This window comes from Pan troglodytes, chromosome 9 (genome assembly GCF_028858775.2).
Source record: "Pan troglodytes isolate AG18354 chromosome 9, NHGRI_mPanTro3-v2.0_pri, whole genome shotgun sequence".
Taxonomy (NCBI): Eukaryota; Metazoa; Chordata; class Mammalia; order Primates; family Hominidae; genus Pan; species Pan troglodytes.
In genome coordinates, this window is record NC_072407.2 from 51835324 (window position 1) to 51851800 (window position 16477).

The following is a 16477-nucleotide window of genomic DNA, read 5'->3' on the forward strand; positions in this document are numbered from 1 at the left end:
GAGTTTGGGAGGTTGAAGCTGCAGTGAGCCTTAAGAGTGCCACTGGGCCGGGCGCAGTGGCTCACGCCTGTAATCCCAGCACTTTGGGAGGCCAAGGTGGGTGGATCACGAGGTCAGGGGATCGAGACCATCCTGGCTAACACGGTGAAACCCCGTCTCTACTAAAAATACAAAAAATTAGCCAGGTGTGGTGGTGGGCGCCTGTAGTCCCAGCTACTGGGGAGGCTGAGGCAGGAGAATGGCATAAACCCAGGAGGCAGAGGTTGCAGTGTGTTGAGATCGTGCCACTGCACTCCAGCCTGGGCGACAGAGTGAGACTCTGTCTCAAAAAAAAAAAAAAAAAAAGAGTGCCACTGTACTGCAGCCTGGGTGACACAGCAAGACCCTGCCTCAAACAAACAAACAAACAAACAAACAAAAGAAACAAGCATAGTCTTCAAATAACATCATTCTCATGAAAGACAAAGAAACGCTGATAACAGTTTGAGGTTAAGCTAAAGAGACACAATAACTAAATACATATATTAGATTGGATCCTGGACTTTGGGAGGCCAAGGTGGGCGGATCACCTGAGCCCAGGAATTTGAGACCAGCCTGGTCACAACATGGCGAAACTCCGTCTCTATTAAAAATACAAAACTAGCCAGGTGTGGTGGCGCGTGCCTGTAATCCCAGCTACTCTGGAGGATAGGCAGGAGAATCGCTTGAACTCAGTAGGCGGAGGTTGCAGTGAGCCGAGATTGCACCACTGGACTCTAGCCTGGGCGACAGAGCAAGACTCTGTCTCAAAAAAAAAAAAAAGATTGGATCCTGGATCAGGAAAAAAAATTATGGGCACAATTGGCAAAATCTGAATATAAACTATATATATATGTTATATTTGGCAAAATTTGAATATAAGCTGTATAATATTATGTCAATATCAAATAACCTGATTTTTAAGTTGGGCTGTGGTTATTTAATATCTGTGTTCTTAGATACATGCCGAAATATTTAAGGATATTTAAGGATAAAGGAGCATGATATCTACAACTAACTTCTCAGTAGTTCAGGAAAAACTGTTTAGAGAAAGAAGAAAAGCATATGGAAGTTAACAAATGATGAATCCAGATGAAGGGTATACAGGAATTCTTTGTGCTATTCTTGTAACTCTTACCTTAAGTTGGAAATTACTTCAATATAAAAAGTAAATAGGCCGGGTGTGGTGGCTCACGCCTGTAATCCCAACACTTTGGGAGGCTGAGGCGGGTGAATCACCTAAGGACAGGAGTTCAAGACCCGCCTGACCAATATGATGAAACCCCACCTCTACTAAAAATACAAAAATTAGCCGGGTGTGATGGTGTACACCTGTAGTCCCAGCTACTCAGGAGAATTGCTTGAATCCCGGAGGCGGAGGTTGCAGTGAGCTGAGATCACACCACTGCACTCCAGCCTGGGTGACAGAGCAAGACTCCAACTCAAAAAAAGAGAAAAAAAGAAAAAGAAATAAATACAATAAAATACAAAAAAAGTATAGAGAATAACACAGAAAACTATTTAAATGAATGAATCACAATTTTAGGGGAAAAAATACAAATGCAAAGTCCTAAATGCTAACCGCAACATTCACCAGACTAACATTCGGCAAGAGCCACTGAACTTTTTGTTTTCTGAAGGCATTTTGTTATAACAGCCACTGAACTGTCTCAAGAAGGTCTTCTCTATGCTTTAGCTCACTTACTTTTTTCAGCAGGCACACCATGTTTGTGTGTGGATTCAAATGTAGGGCAAGAGGGTGAGAGAGGGCTTCTTGATACTGAAGACAACAGGCATAGAACTTGCACCAGAATTCTTGTTGTAAATTTCGAAACTCCTCCTGGGAGAATTCATACTCTGTTACACTTCCTTGAAGCTGGCAAAGAAGAAATGAAAGAAATTAAACTTTTGATGCCATTCAGGATCTTTGTCCACAAAAAACATAATTGTCCAATATCATTATACTAAGCTACAGCCAAATGAATATTCCTTACGTATTAAAGGCCATAGACTATGCAAATGTGTATCTGATTCTCTAAGTTAAAAGGTTTAAACATTTATATGTTCCAACAAACAAGGTCAAGTGAAGAATTCCAGTAATTCCTCGGTCAGTACCAATCTGCCCTATATCAAGATGGAAGGAATTCTTATTCTTTCTCTACCCAAGCCTCACCTCATTTTCAACAGCTAAAGTAACTTCTTTCTTCAGTTCACTCCAGGAAAGATCCAAATTCCTCTCAGTTCCTCGGCAGAAAATCTAACATTAAAAGACATTTTAGACTTCTATATAATAGGCAAAACTGAATGAAAAACATTTCAGTTTAGAAGACATAGAGGCAATATAAAACTATATAATAGAGATTTGGCATACCTGGAACACACATCACCTGAGAGAAAGTTAAGAAACTGGGTGTATTTAGTCTGGAGAAAGGTGACCTGGAAAGATTCTTAAAATACCTGAAGGGTTGATTTACAGAAGAGAGGCTTCCTTTTCAATGACACAGTTTGGGAATAATAACTCCCACAAGAGGTAGTGACAAAGTGGTCAGTGGAGGTAGAGACAATTAAAGGCTGAATAACTATCACAAAAGCCTCAGAAGGCATTTCTGTTTTATGTGGGAGGTCAGTCTAAAATATTCTAATATAATTTTCAATTATATGAGTTATTGTATTTTAAATCCATCCATGAAGCTAAGTAGTAATTTAAAGAAGCCTATGCAAGCTGGGTGTGGTGGCTCATGCCTATAATCCCAGCACTTTGGGAGGCTGAGGCGGGTGGATCATTTGAGGCCAGGAGTTCGAGACAAGCTTGGCCAATATGGCAAAACCTTGTCTCTACTAAAAACTACAAAAATTAGCCGGGTGTGGTGGCATGCGTCTGTAGTCCCAGCTACTTGGGAGGCTGAGGCAGGAGAATCACTTGAACCCAGGAGGCGGAGGTTGCAGTGAGCCAAGATCGTGCCACCGCACTCCAGCCTGGGCAACAGAGCGAGACCCTGCCTCAAAGGGGAAAAAAAAAAAAAGTCTATGTAACTTTTTTGTTGTTGTTTTAATAGAGATGGGAATCTTGCCATGTTACCCAGGCTGGTCTTGAACTCCTGAGCTCAAGCAATCCACCCCCTTGGCCTCCCAAAGTGCTGAGATTACAGGTGTGAGCCACTGCACCCAGCCAGAAGCCTTTGTAACCTTAAAAAATCCTTTCAGTTTTTTTTTTTTTTTTTTTTTTAAGATAGGGTGTCACTCTGTTTCCCAGGCTGGAATGCAGTGGCATGATCAAGGCTCACCACACCCTTTACCTCCTGGGCTAAAGCAGTCCTCCAACCTAGGGCTCCTGAGTAGCTGGGACCACAGGTGCATGCATGCCACCACACCTGGCTATTTTTCTATTATTATTATTATTTTTTTAGAGATGGGGTCTCCCTCTGTTGCCCAGGCTGCTCTCAAACTCCTGGGCTCAAGTGATCTTCCCTCTTCAGCCTCCCAAAATTTGGGGATTACAGGTGTGAGTCACTACCGTTGGCCAAAGAATCCTTTTGTAAAGCACTGGGCTTCTCTTATACAATGAATTTGAAGCCAAAAACTTTTTTTTTTTTTTTTTTTTGAGACAGAGTCTCACTCTGCCGCCAGTTTGGAGTGCAGTGGCACAATCTTGGCTCACTGCAACCTCTGCCTCCCGGGTTCAAGAGATTCATTCTCCTGCCTCAGCCTCCCGAGTAGCTGGGACTATAGGTGTGTGCCACCACGCCCGGCTAATTTTTGTATTTTTAGTAGACACGGGGTTTCACCATGTTGGCCAGGATGGTCTCGATCTCTTGACCCCGTGATCCATCTGCCTCAGCCTCCCGAAGTGCTGGGATTACAGGCGTGAGCCACCACGCCCGGCCTAGAGTTTTCTTGAATCTGAACCAAGTCAGACCTTCACTGTCCTAATAAAAAGGTTAAAACAGTATAACCAAAACTAAACAAAAAACCACTTTAAGTTTCTCTCAAGTACAGAGATTCTATGCAGTGCAGTATGGTATCTTTTTACAGTACTGTAGGTAGAGGTTTCTCTTTCTAACTCTGGCATGTGTCACTGATTACTGGGAAAGTGGTCCCCCCTCCAACCTCTCCACCATGAATACTGTATTTAATGGAAAGAACATTAAAAAAATTATAAAAGTATTTACAATCACACATATGTATGAATACAGAAGTACATTCAGTGTTTAATATATGCAAAAACTTAATAGTAATTATATACAGTAATAAAATAAGAAATAGTCTTAAACAAACAGTAAATTTTTTTTGCTGACCTGTAAAGCCTTACATAAAGCTTCATTTGTGAATTGTCCTGGTGTAAAAAGACTTTGCAGATACATCTCCTATTAGAACATTAAAACAAAAGTTACTATTGTCCTAAACAAAATTTGGAATTCAATACATAACACCAAAGTTTGAGTTTCTACTATATGAACATTGCCATTTTGCCCTTCTATATGTGGGCGATAACAGTAGTGCGGTTACATGTTTTCACACTGAAAGTGAAGACTGCAATGTCTTTGAGTCAACTAGAGGTACTATACTTAAAATGGTGTGCTCCTCACGGAGAGCTTCATTGGGTTCCGGCAGAAAACAAGCTTTGTCAAATGCCAATCTTAAATGGAAGAAGTAAATCTAATTGGTGATATACATTGGTAAGAGAACAAGTAAACGAAGCTGGTTTCTACACCATCTATGGTATTCATTTTATGACTCACATGTAAAAGAAATGGAACCAGTAATAATAGGTATTATATGCAAACAAAACAAAACAAAACAAAACAAACAGCAATAAACTCTCACAAGTAGGGAAATGAAGTAGAGAGAACAACATGGAAAAATCTCATATTGCCTAATGATTTTGACCAACTCTCCTAAACCAGATTTGCCCCCAAGTAGTAAATCTGACTAACAGTCATTCAAGTTTCCTTCCTTCTACTGAGCTTTTGGTAGATGATAAAATGACCAAATGAAGGAGAAAAACAACAGTTTTAGTAATCAGCATATGATTTTGGCTTTTAGACAAAAGCCAAGTGCCAGTAGTTAACTGGAACAATAAATAACTACCACCAATAAACTCTTGGGATTAAGAGTGCAGTAATATTCAATTTAAGATTTTTGAAGTATGTTTTCTACTCCTGCAAATAGTCATTGTTTCAGATCCCAAGCCCATAATCTTTAATGTCATTGTAATACTAAGGCATCAACTGAAAGCTTTTTTATTTATCCTGAGGGTGTCCCTTAAAAATGTGGAGATTTGGCCGGGCATGGTGGCTCACGACTGTAATCCCACCACTTTGGGAGGCTGAGGTGGGTGGATCACCTGAGGTCAGGAGTTGGAGACCAGCCTGAACAACATGGTGAAACCCCGTCTCTACAAAAGTACAAAAATTAGCTGGGTGTGGTGGTACATGACTGTAGTCCCAGCTACTCGGGAGGCTGAGGCAAGAGAAATGCTTGAACCTGGGAGGCAGAGGTTGCAGTGAGCCAAGATCATGCCACTGTACCCCAGCCTGGGCCACAGAGCGAGACTCTGTCTCAAAAAAAAAAAAAAAGATCAAAGTAAATCATTCCCTTATATAACATTTGAGCATCTACTTACTCTGGGGTCTTGATCATCTCTGATGACAATCTCTTCCTCTGGCAGAGGCTGCATAAAAACTGGATTCCACTGACCTGCAACATTACTAGAGACAAAAAAGTCCACCCGTTTATACAGAAATGATCACTAAAAATGAAATGTATGCTGTTGGCAGTATCTGGGCAGGGAGGACCCCATCACGGAACCCGGCAATGACTGCTTCATCAATTCTATTAAAAACATTTTTTTTTAAATAAGAAAGAAAGAAACATTTTTAGCAGAGCCTAGTTTTTATACAAGTTTGCTTACCATGTTTTAATAAGTATCTTCCTAAAATTGAAACTCATTGTTTTAGATCTCAAGCCCATAATCTTTAATGTCATTTTAACACTAAGGCATCAAATACAAAGAATAGCTAACTTTTATTCTGCATTTATTATTTGCTAGATATTATGCTAGATGCAGTTTTAGACATTATTCATGTATGCCTTATAATTCTTTGGATATAGTACTCCCATTTCACAGATGTACACAGTGAGGCTGAGGGTATATCACAGCTAGTAAGTTGCACAACTAGGATTCCAACCCTGCTCCAACTCTGCAGCCTGTGCTTTCTGACTACTTTGCTCAAATGCCATCTACAAGGAGTACTTTTTTTATCTTCCCAGGTATGGCTTGAGGTCAACCTGGAGGGCAATCATTCCCAGAATTCTACCTTAGGCTCTAGGGTTATCAGGGACCCAGAGGGTTCAATTAGTTCAGTGGTCTTCAAGCTCTGTCCCAAGGGAGCCTCTACAGATGTTTCAGGGGTTAGACAAGTGTTTGCTTCAAAATGGTTTGTTTTTTATTTTTGGCCAAATTTAGCAGTGGAGGGCTGTATGCCAACTTTAGTGACACTAATGTTAAGTTCTGACAATCCATTATCATGGGACCAGCCAAAAATTGTTTTGTAAAATGTATTTTTAACTACCTAAAGCTTGCAAACTAATATCATCTACATTAAAAAATATTAGATACCAAATATATCTAACATTAGGTATAATCAACATTAAATTGTGTTATAATTTTATACTCATAAAATACTACACATTCATAGCTCACTGAAGCCTGAACTCTGAGGCTCAAGTAATCCTCCTGCCTCAGTCTAAGGTGCATGGTGCCACCACACCTGGCTAGTTTATTTTATTTATTTATATTTATTTATTTATTTTTGAGATGGAGTCTCACTTTGTCGCCTAGGCTGGAGTGAATGGCATGATCTTGGCTCACTGCAACCTCCGTCTCCTGGGTTCAAGAGATTCTCCTGCCTCAGCCTCCTGAGTAGCTGGGATTACAGGCACATGCCACCACGCCCGGCTAATTTTTGTATTTTTAGTAGAGATGGGGTTTCACCATGTTGGCCAGGCTGGTCTCAAACTTCCAACCTTGTGATCTGCCCACTTCAGCCTCCCAAAGTACTGGGATTACAGGCATGAGCCACCGCACCCGGCCACTAGTTTATTTTTTATAGAGACAAGGTCTTGCTATGTTGCCTGGACAGGTCTTGAACCATGGCCTCAGGCAATCCTCCCACCTTAGCCTCACAAAGTGCTTGGATTACAGGTATGAGCCACTGTGCCCAGCCCTGTTTTAAAATAAATTTGAGAAGCACTGCACTTGTCCAATCTATTTCTCATCTCATGATGAGAAAATTGAAAACACAAAGGCTATAGTATCCTAAGGAAGTTGCAGGAATCAGGAATAGTCTTAGCTTAGAAACAAAGAAAACTCCCAGATTAGAGGTATTTTGGATATGTGCTATCTCTCCCAAGAAATATGACATTTTATCTTAGTCCAACCCCCAAAATTCTCATTTTGTCCTAAAACAAAAATGTAAAAAATAACACAAAATGCACAAGAGGTATTTCAGGAAGACAGTAACAAGACGAAAACCCAGGGCTGAATTATTCGAATGAAAACCCTTGACTTGGTTCTACATAAAAAGCTCCCTTGTCTTTTTTTTTTTTTTTTTTTTTGAGATAGAGTCTTACTCTGTTGCCCAGGCTGGAGTGCAGTGGAGCAATGTTGGCTCACTGCAATCTCCGCCTCCTGGGTTCAAGCGATTCTCATGCTACAGCCTTGCCTCCCGAGTAGCTGGGATTATAGGCACCTGCCACCAGGCCCAGCTAATTTTTTGTGTTTTTAGTAGAGACGGGGTTTCACCATGTTGCCCAGCCTGGTCTCGAACTCCTGAGCTTAAGTGATTTGCCTGCCTCGGCCTCTCAAAGTGTTAGGATTACAGGCATGAGACACGGCGCCCGGCCTCTCGTCTTCTTAGCATGAAATTGCTTGGGGTGAGGTAGGATGACAGAATTAAGTGACCCATACTGTTCAAAGTTGATGTATTTCACTACTGTTTGGTTCTCAGCATCATGCCACAGGGCCCAGATATCCGTGGAAGTTAAGGCAAAGTCAATCAGTGTCTCCTAGGAGGAAATGTGGGAAAAAAAGGGATAAAATAAGAAAGAAAGTAGTAGTTCACGGTGACTTACTTTTTCATCAGTAGGAGAGGTAAATGTATGAAAACAAAACATGGTACCACATGAATTTGGTAAAGTCTAAATGAAATTTTGTTCCATATATCATGAAATAATTCCATTTTAAGACTACAATCCCATTATACCATAACAGAGTTAGCCAATACTTCTTTTTCTTGTACTTATGTGATATGCAAAGGATGAATCAACCTACCTGAGAAGTGAACAGTGAAGAAATATGATCGAGACTATAGCGATTACTCTCAGTGCTCACCAACTGGAAAATGCAGAACTGTTAAAACACAAGATGATCATTTATTACCTGAAATAATCAACATGTTACTTTTCGAAGCAAGGGCTATTACCATTCAGAAACCTTTAAAAAAAAAATTTTTTTTTTTTTTGAAAGAAGAATCTTGCTCTGTCGCCCAGGCTGGAGTGCAATGGCACGATCTCAGCTCACTGCAACCTCCGCCTCCTAAGTTCAAGCTATTCTCCTGCCTCAGCCTCCCGAGTAGTTGGGATTACAGGTGCCCGCCACCATGCCCGGCTAATTTTTGTATTTTTAGTAGAGATGGGGTTTCACCGTGTTGGCCAGGCTAGTCTCGAACTCCTGACTTCATGATGTGCCTGCCTCGGCCTCCCAAAGAACTGGGATTACAGGTGTGAGCCACTGCACCCGGCCAAAAAATTTTTTTCTTTTCTTTCTTTTTTTTTTAATACTTTAAGTTCTAGGTTACATGTGCACAACGTGCAGGTTTGTTACATATGTATACATGTGCCATGTTGGTGTGCTGCACCCATTAATTCATTTACATTACGTATATCTCCTAATGTTATCCCTCCCCACTCCCCCTACCCCAGAACAGGTGCCAGTGTGTGACGTTCCCCACCCTGTGGCCAAGTGTTCTCATTGTTCAATTCCCACCTATGAGTGAGAACACGTGGTGTTTGGTTTTCTGTCCTTGTGATAGTTTTCTCAGAATGATGGTTTCCAGCTTCATCCGTGTCCCTACAAAGGACATGAACTCATCCTTTTTTATGGCTGCATAGTATTCCATGGTGTATATGTGCCACATTTTCTTAATCCAGTCTATCATTGATGGACACTTGGGTTGGTTCCAAGTCTTTGCAATTGTGAATAGTGCCACAATAAATATACGTGTGCATGTGTCTTTATAGCAGCATGATTTATAATCCTTTGGGTATATACCCAGCAATGGGATGGCTGGGTCAAATGGTATTTACTGCAGAAATGATCCCTGAAAGTATAGTCTTCAAAAATTTTTTTCTTTTTCACCCACACAGGCCAGGTAGAACCACTTTATTTTAATGTAGTAAAATACACATAATGTCAAATTTACCATTTTAACTATTTTTAGCAGTGTTAAGTATATTCACACTGTTGTACAACCAATCTATAGAACTCCTTTCATCTTCACCTTGCATAACTAAAACTCTATACTCAATAAACAATTTCCCATTTCCCTTCAATTCCTAGCCCCTGGTAACACCACTTTACTTTGTCCCTATAAATTTGACTACTCTAGGTACTCCATGTAAGTGGAAGGGTCATATATTATTTGTGTTTTTGTGACTGGTTTATGTCGTTTAGCATAATGTCTTCAAGGCTCGCCCATGTAGTAGCATGTGTCAGCATTTCCTTCCTTTTTTCTTTTTTTTTGATAAGGAGCCTCGCTCTATCGCCCAGGCTGGAGTGCAGTGGTGCGATCTCGGCTCACTGCAAGCTCTGCCTCCCAGGTTCCTGCCATTCTCCTGCCTCAGCCTACCGAGTAGCTGGGACTACAGGCGCCTGTCACCACGCCTGGCTAATTTTTTTGTATTTTTAGTAGAGTCGGGGTTTCACCGTGTTATCCAGGATGGTCTTGATCTCCTGACCTTGTGATCCATCCGCCTCGGCCTCCTAAAGTGCTGGGATTACAGGTGTGAGCCACTGCTCCTGGCCTTCCTTCCTTTTAAAAACTGAAATATTCAACTGTACGTACATGCAACAGGTTGTTTACCTATTTGTTGTGGATGGACACTTGGGCTGCTTTAACTTATTGCCTATTGTGAGTAATGCTACTATGTATATGGTTGTACAAATATACCTTTGAGACCCTGCTTTCAATTCTTTTGGGTATATATATATATATATACACATAGAAGTGGAATTTCTGGAATATATGGTAATTCTATGTTTAATTTTTTGAGGAACCACTATATTGTTTTTCATAATGGCTGCAGCATTTTACATTCCCACTAGCAATGTACAAGAGTTCTGATTTCTCAACAACAAAAGAGTTCTAATTTCTCCATATCCTCGCCAAGACATTTATTTATTTATTCATTCATTCAATTGTAGATATCCTAATAGGTGTGAGGTGATTATCTCACTGTGGTAAAAAAAATTATTTGTTGGCTGGGTGCGATGGCTCACACCTGTAATCTCAGCACTTTGGGAGGCCGAGACAGGTGGATCATGAGGTCAGGAGATCGAGACCATCCTGACTAACATGGTGAAATGCCATCTCTACTAAAAAAAATACAAAAAAATTTAGCCGGGCGCAGTGGCACGTACCTGTAGTCCCAGCTATTCGAGAGGCTGAGGTAGGAGAATGGTGTGAACCCAGGAGGCGGAGCTTGCAGTGAGTCAAGATCGCCCCACTGTACTCCAGCCTGGGCGACAGAGCGACTCTATCTCAAAAAAAAAAAAAACAAAAAAAACCCAAACTTATTTATTTTTATTTTTAGAGACAGGTCTTGCTCTGTTACCCAAGCTGCAGTGCAGTGACATGATCGTAGCTCAACGTTAACCTCCAACTCTTGGGCTCAAGCTATCTTCCTACCTCAGCCTCCCTAATAGCTAGTAATGCAGGCATGTTCTACCCGACCCAGCTTTTTCTTTTGTTTTTTTTTTTTTTTTCACGTTAATTTAATTTAATTTATTTTTTGAGATGGAGTCTCGCACTGTCGCCCAGGCTGGAGTGCAGTGGTGTGATCTCAGCTCACTGCGAGCCCCACCTCCTGGGTTCACGCCATTCTCCTGCCTCAGCCTCCCGAGTAGCTGGGACTACAGGCGCCTGCCACCACGCCCGGCTAAGTTTTTGTATTTTTAGTAGAGACGGGGTTTCCCTGTGTTAGACAGGATAGTCTCGATCTTCTGACCTCGTGATCTGCCCGCCTCGGCCTCCCAAAGTGCTGGGATTACAGGCATGAGCCAACCGCGCCCGGCTGGACTTTTATTTTTTGTAGGGACGGAGTCTCACCATGTTGCCCGAGCTAGTCACAAACTCCTGGTATCAAGTGATCCTTCTGCCTTGGCCTCCCAAATTGCTGGGACTGCAGGAGTGAGTTACAGTGCCTGGCTCGATGAACTTTTTAAATAACTTTTTTTTTTTGGAGACGAGTCTCACTCTGTTGCCTAGGTTGAAGTGCAGTGGTGTGATCTCGGCTCACTGCAACCTCTGCCTCCCAGGTTCAAGCAATTTTGCCTCAGCCTCCCAAGTAGCTGGGATTATACGTCCCCACCACCATGCTCAGCTAATTTTTGCCTTTTTTTTTTTTTTTTTTGAGATGGAGTATCGCTCTGTCACCCAGGCTGGAGTGCAGTGGTACGATCTCGGCTCACTGCAACCTCTGCCTCCTGGGTTCAAGCAATTCTCCTGCCTCAGCCTCGCGAGTAGTTGGGATTTACAGGCACGCACTACCATGCCCAGCTAGTTTTCGTATTTTAGTAGAGACAGGGTTTCACCATGTTGGTCAGGCTGGTCTCAAACTCCTGACCTCAAGTGATCCACCCACCTCGGCCTCCCAAAATGTTGGGATTACAGGCATGAGCCATACAGCCTAATTTTTGTATTTTTAGTAGAGACAGCGTTTTACCATGTTGGCCAGGCTGGTCTTGAACTCCTGACCTCAGGTGATCTGCCCACCTCGGCCTTCTAAAGTGCTGGGATTACAGGCGTGAGCCACCAAGTCCAGCCTAAATTAACTGTTTTTATAAAGAAAATTTACTGTAAATTGATAAGAGTGATGATGACCCTTATATGCAGCTGTTCACAAAAAAGTATTAAAGAAAAAAAAGCAGCAAAATTCCCTTTTGAGAAACATAGTGTATGAAATATGAAAAAAAATATGTAGTGCTTATATCCATTGTAGCCTGAACCTGTGTTTTAAAACCTACAAATCTCAATCCATTAGTGGGACATAAAATCAATTTAGCAGGTCTCAAACAGCATTAAACAAACAAACAAACAAACAAAAACCCAACAGTCCAAGCTGGTCTTAAATTCCTGAACTCAAATGATCCTCCTGCATCAGCCCCGAGTAGCGGGAACTATACATGTGCACCATCAGGCCCAGCCGAAGATCAGTTTTTGTGAAGAAAAAAGAAATAAAATACTACAAGTTCACTATAATCTGGATAGGCTAACAGTGTTACATAGCTGTCAAAAAAGTTATTCTGATTTTAGGCTTCAATGAAGAATCATAATGCTCAAAACAAAGGAAGTAATAGCTCTGCTCAATTTGACACACTCCTGAACTACTACATTCATTCCAGATCTGACCTTTAGAGCAGTGGTTCTCAAAATGTGGTCCACAGATTCCTAGAGGTCCCTGAGACCATTTCAGGGGGTCAGTGAGGTAAAAATCCCCCCCCCCCTTTTTTTTTGAGACAGAGTCTCTCTCTGTCACTTAGGCTGGAGTGCTATGGCACAATCTCCGCTCACTGCAACATCTGCCTCCTGGGTTCAAGCAGTTCTCCTGCCTCAGTCTCCCGAGTAGCTGGGATTAAAGATGCCCGCCACCACGCTTGGCTAATTTTTGTATTTTTAGTACAGTCGGGGTTTCACCATGTTGGCCAGGCTGGTCTCGAACTCCTGACCTCAGGTGATCTGCCCGCCTTGGCCTCCCAAAGTGTTGGGATTACAGGTGTGAGCCACTGCACCCAGCCCCAAACCCTTTGCATAATAACACTGCATTATTTGCCTTTTTCACTTTGTTGATATTTGCATCAATGATGCAAAATCAGTGGTGGGTAAAATTACTGGTGTCTTAACATAAATCAAGGCAGTGGGACCAAACTGAACACCCTTTCAAGAGAAAACCACTCAAGAAACTAGGAAGAAAGGGGAACCTCCTCAACACAATATAAAGGGCACTTACGAAAAATTCAGGCTGGGTGCTGTGGTTCACACTTGTAATCCCAGCACATTGGGAAGCCGAGGTGGGTGGACTGCTTGAACTCAGGAGTTTGAGACCAGGCAACATGGCGAAACCCCGTCTCTACCAAAAATACAAAAAAATTAGCCATGCGTGGTGGCACACACCTGTGGTCCCAGCTACCTGGGAGGCTGAGGTGGGAGGATCGCTTGAACCTGAGAGGTGGAGGTTGCAGTGAGCTGAGATTGCGCCACTGCACTCCAACTTGGGTGAGAGAGAGACACTGTCTCAAAAAAAAAAAAAAAAAAAAAATTCACAGCTTACTGTTGCATCACAATGAAAAAAAAGAAAAATTCACAGCTAGCATTATACTTAATGGTGAAACACTGGTAACTTCTCCCTTAGCAATACAAATCAGGAATGAGGCAAAGATGCATAGCATGGCCAACATGGTGAAACCTCGTCTCTACCAAAAAATAACAACAATATAAAAATTAGCTGGGCATGGTGGCACATGCCCGTGGTCCCGGCAACTCTACTCAGAAGGCTGAGGTGGGAGAATCGCTTGAACCAGGAGGTTGCAATGAGCTGAGAGTGCATTCACTGCGCTCCAGCCTGAGTGACAGAGAGTGAAAAAAAAAAAAGACGACAAAAAAGATGTAGGTTCTTGCCACTTCTATTCAACATTGTACTAGAGGATCTAGCCAGGACAATTAGTACCCACCTCCCTCCAAAAAAATTTTTTAAAACCCTACAAGAAAGAAGGAAAAGAAAAAAAGAAAATGCATCTAGTTTAGAAAGGAAGTAATAAAACTAACTTTTTTGTGAGACAGGGTTCCGCTCTGTTGCTCAGGTTGAAGTACAGTAAGGCAATCAGGAATACTGCAGCCTCAACCATCCAGGCTCAAGTGATACTGCCATCTCAGCCCCTCAAATAGCTGGTACTATAGGAATGAGCCACCATGCTCAGCTAATTTTTGCTATTTTGTAGAGACAGGGTTTCGCCATGTTGCCCAGGCTGGTCTGGAACTCCTGAGCTCAAGCAATCCGCCCACCTTGGCCTCCCAAAGTGCTGGGATTACAGGTGTGAGCCATTGTAATCAAAAGTTTATTTGCAAGTGACATTATCTTGTATAAAGAAAATCCTAATGAATCCATTACAAAATCTATCAGAACTAATAAATGAGTTCAGCAAAGTTGCAAGATACAATTATGAATATACAAAAATCAACTGTATTTCTATCAACTTCCAATGAGCACTCTGAAAATGAAATTAAGAAAATAATTTCGTTTATAATAGCATCAAGAAAATTTCATTTACAATAGCATCAAAAAGAATCAAATATTTAAGAAGAAATTGAACCAAAGTATAAAACTTACACTCTGAAAACTAAAGCATCCCATGTTCATGGATCAGAAGACTTAATATTGCTAAGATGGCAATATTTTATAATATCATCTATAGAGGCAACACAATTTTTATCAGAATCTCAGCTAACTTCTTTGTAGAAACTGACAAGCTGATTCTAAAACTCATATGGAATTGAATGGGACCCAGAATAGCCAAAACAAGATGACAAGGTCAGATATATAGATCAATGGAACAGAATTGAGAGCCTAGAAATAAAACCATGTGTCTAAGGTCAAATGATTTTGAGAAGGGTGCCAAGACCATTCAATGTGTTAAGAACTATCTTTTCAACAAATGGTGCTGAGAAAACTGAATATCTACAAGCAAAAGAATGAAGTTGAATGCTTACCTCACACTATTAAAAAAAACCCCACAAAACTAAAAAAATGAATCAAAGTCCTAAATATAAAAGCTAAAAGTATAAAACTCTGAGAAGAAAACATAAGAGTAAATCGTTATGACCTTAGGTTTGGCAAAGGATTCTTAAGGTATGACACTATGAACAAAAGCAACAAAAGAAAAAATAGATAATCTGGACTTTATCAAAATTAAAAACATGTGCTTCATGGGACACCATCAAGAAAGTGAAAAGACAGCTCACGTGGTAGAAAATACTACTTGCAAGTCATAAATCTGATTAGAGATTTAGATCCAGAATAATACAGTTACATACTATATAATGATGCTTTGGTATATGGACCACATATACAATGGTGACTCCATAAGATTAAGTTTATAATACCATTTTGTTTGTTTCTTTGTTTTTGAGACAGAATCTTGCTCTGTTGTCCAGGCTGGATGGTGCGATCCCGGCTCACTGCAACCTCCACCACCAGGTTTCAAGCAATTCTCGTGCCTCAGCCTCACAAGTAACTGGGATTACAGGCACGTGCCACCATGCCCGGCTAATTTTTTGTATTTTTATTAGAGATGGGGTTTCACCATATTGGCCAGGCTGGTCTCAAATACCTGGCCTCAAGTGATCTACCCACCTTGGCCTCCCAAAGTGCTAGGATTACAGGCATGAGCCACCGCACTGGCCTGTTTACAGAATTCTTACAATTCAATAACAAAAAAGACAAACTAATTAAAAAATGGGCACATGAGAAGACTGAAGCTGGATCCCTTCCTTACACGATATACAAAAATCAACTCAAGATGGATTAAAGACTTAAACATAACACGCAAAACTATAAAAACCCTGGAAGACAACCATAGGCAATACCATCCTGAACATACGAACGGGCAAAGATTTCAAGACGAAGACACTAAAAGCAATCTCAACAAAAGCAAAAATTGACAAGTGGGATCTAATTAAACTTAAAAGCTTCTGCACAGTAAAAGAAACTTTCAACAGAGTAAACAGACAACTTACAGAATGGGAGAAAATATTTGCAAACTATGCATCTGACGAGGGTCTGATTTCCAACCTCTATAAGGAACTTAAATTTACAAATGAAAGGCAAACAACCTCATTAAAAAGTGGGCAAAGGACATGAACAGACACTTTTCAAAAAAGAAGTATGCAGCTAACAAGCATATGAATAAAAGTTCACTATCACTGATCATTAGAGAAATGCAAATCAAAACCACAATGAGATACCATCGCACAGCAGTCAGAATGGCTATTAAAAAGTCAAAAAATAACAGATGCTGGTGAGGTTGCAGAGAAAAGGGAACATTTATACAATGTTGGTGGGACTGTAAATTACTTCAACCATTGGGGAAAGCAGTGTGGTGATTCCTCTAAGAACTAAAAACAGA

The 16477-nt window shown here is 41.1% G+C and overlaps 1 protein-coding gene across 3 annotated transcripts in view; it reads right to left on the reverse strand.

The window, feature by feature from the left end:
- NUP160 (nucleoporin 160) overlaps nt 1–16477 on the reverse strand; it is a 74495-nt gene that overhangs the window by 35591 nt on the left and 22427 nt on the right. For all 3 annotated transcript variants that reach the window (XR_010147212.1, XR_010147213.1, XM_001170076.7), the window contains exons 8-13: nt 8351–8428; nt 7988–8085; nt 5642–5726; nt 4314–4382; nt 2192–2275; nt 1724–1894 (exon numbers count right to left, since the gene is read on the reverse strand). Coding sequence is in view for 1 of the 3 variants with exons in the window: in XM_001170076.7 (XP_001170076.3) it covers nt 1724–1894; nt 2192–2275; nt 4314–4382; nt 5642–5726; nt 7988–8085; nt 8351–8428 (585 nt within the window). In the remaining 2 variants the exon portion in view is untranslated. The remainder of the gene's footprint in view (nt 1–1723; nt 1895–2191; nt 2276–4313; nt 4383–5641; nt 5727–7987; nt 8086–8350; nt 8429–16477) is intronic.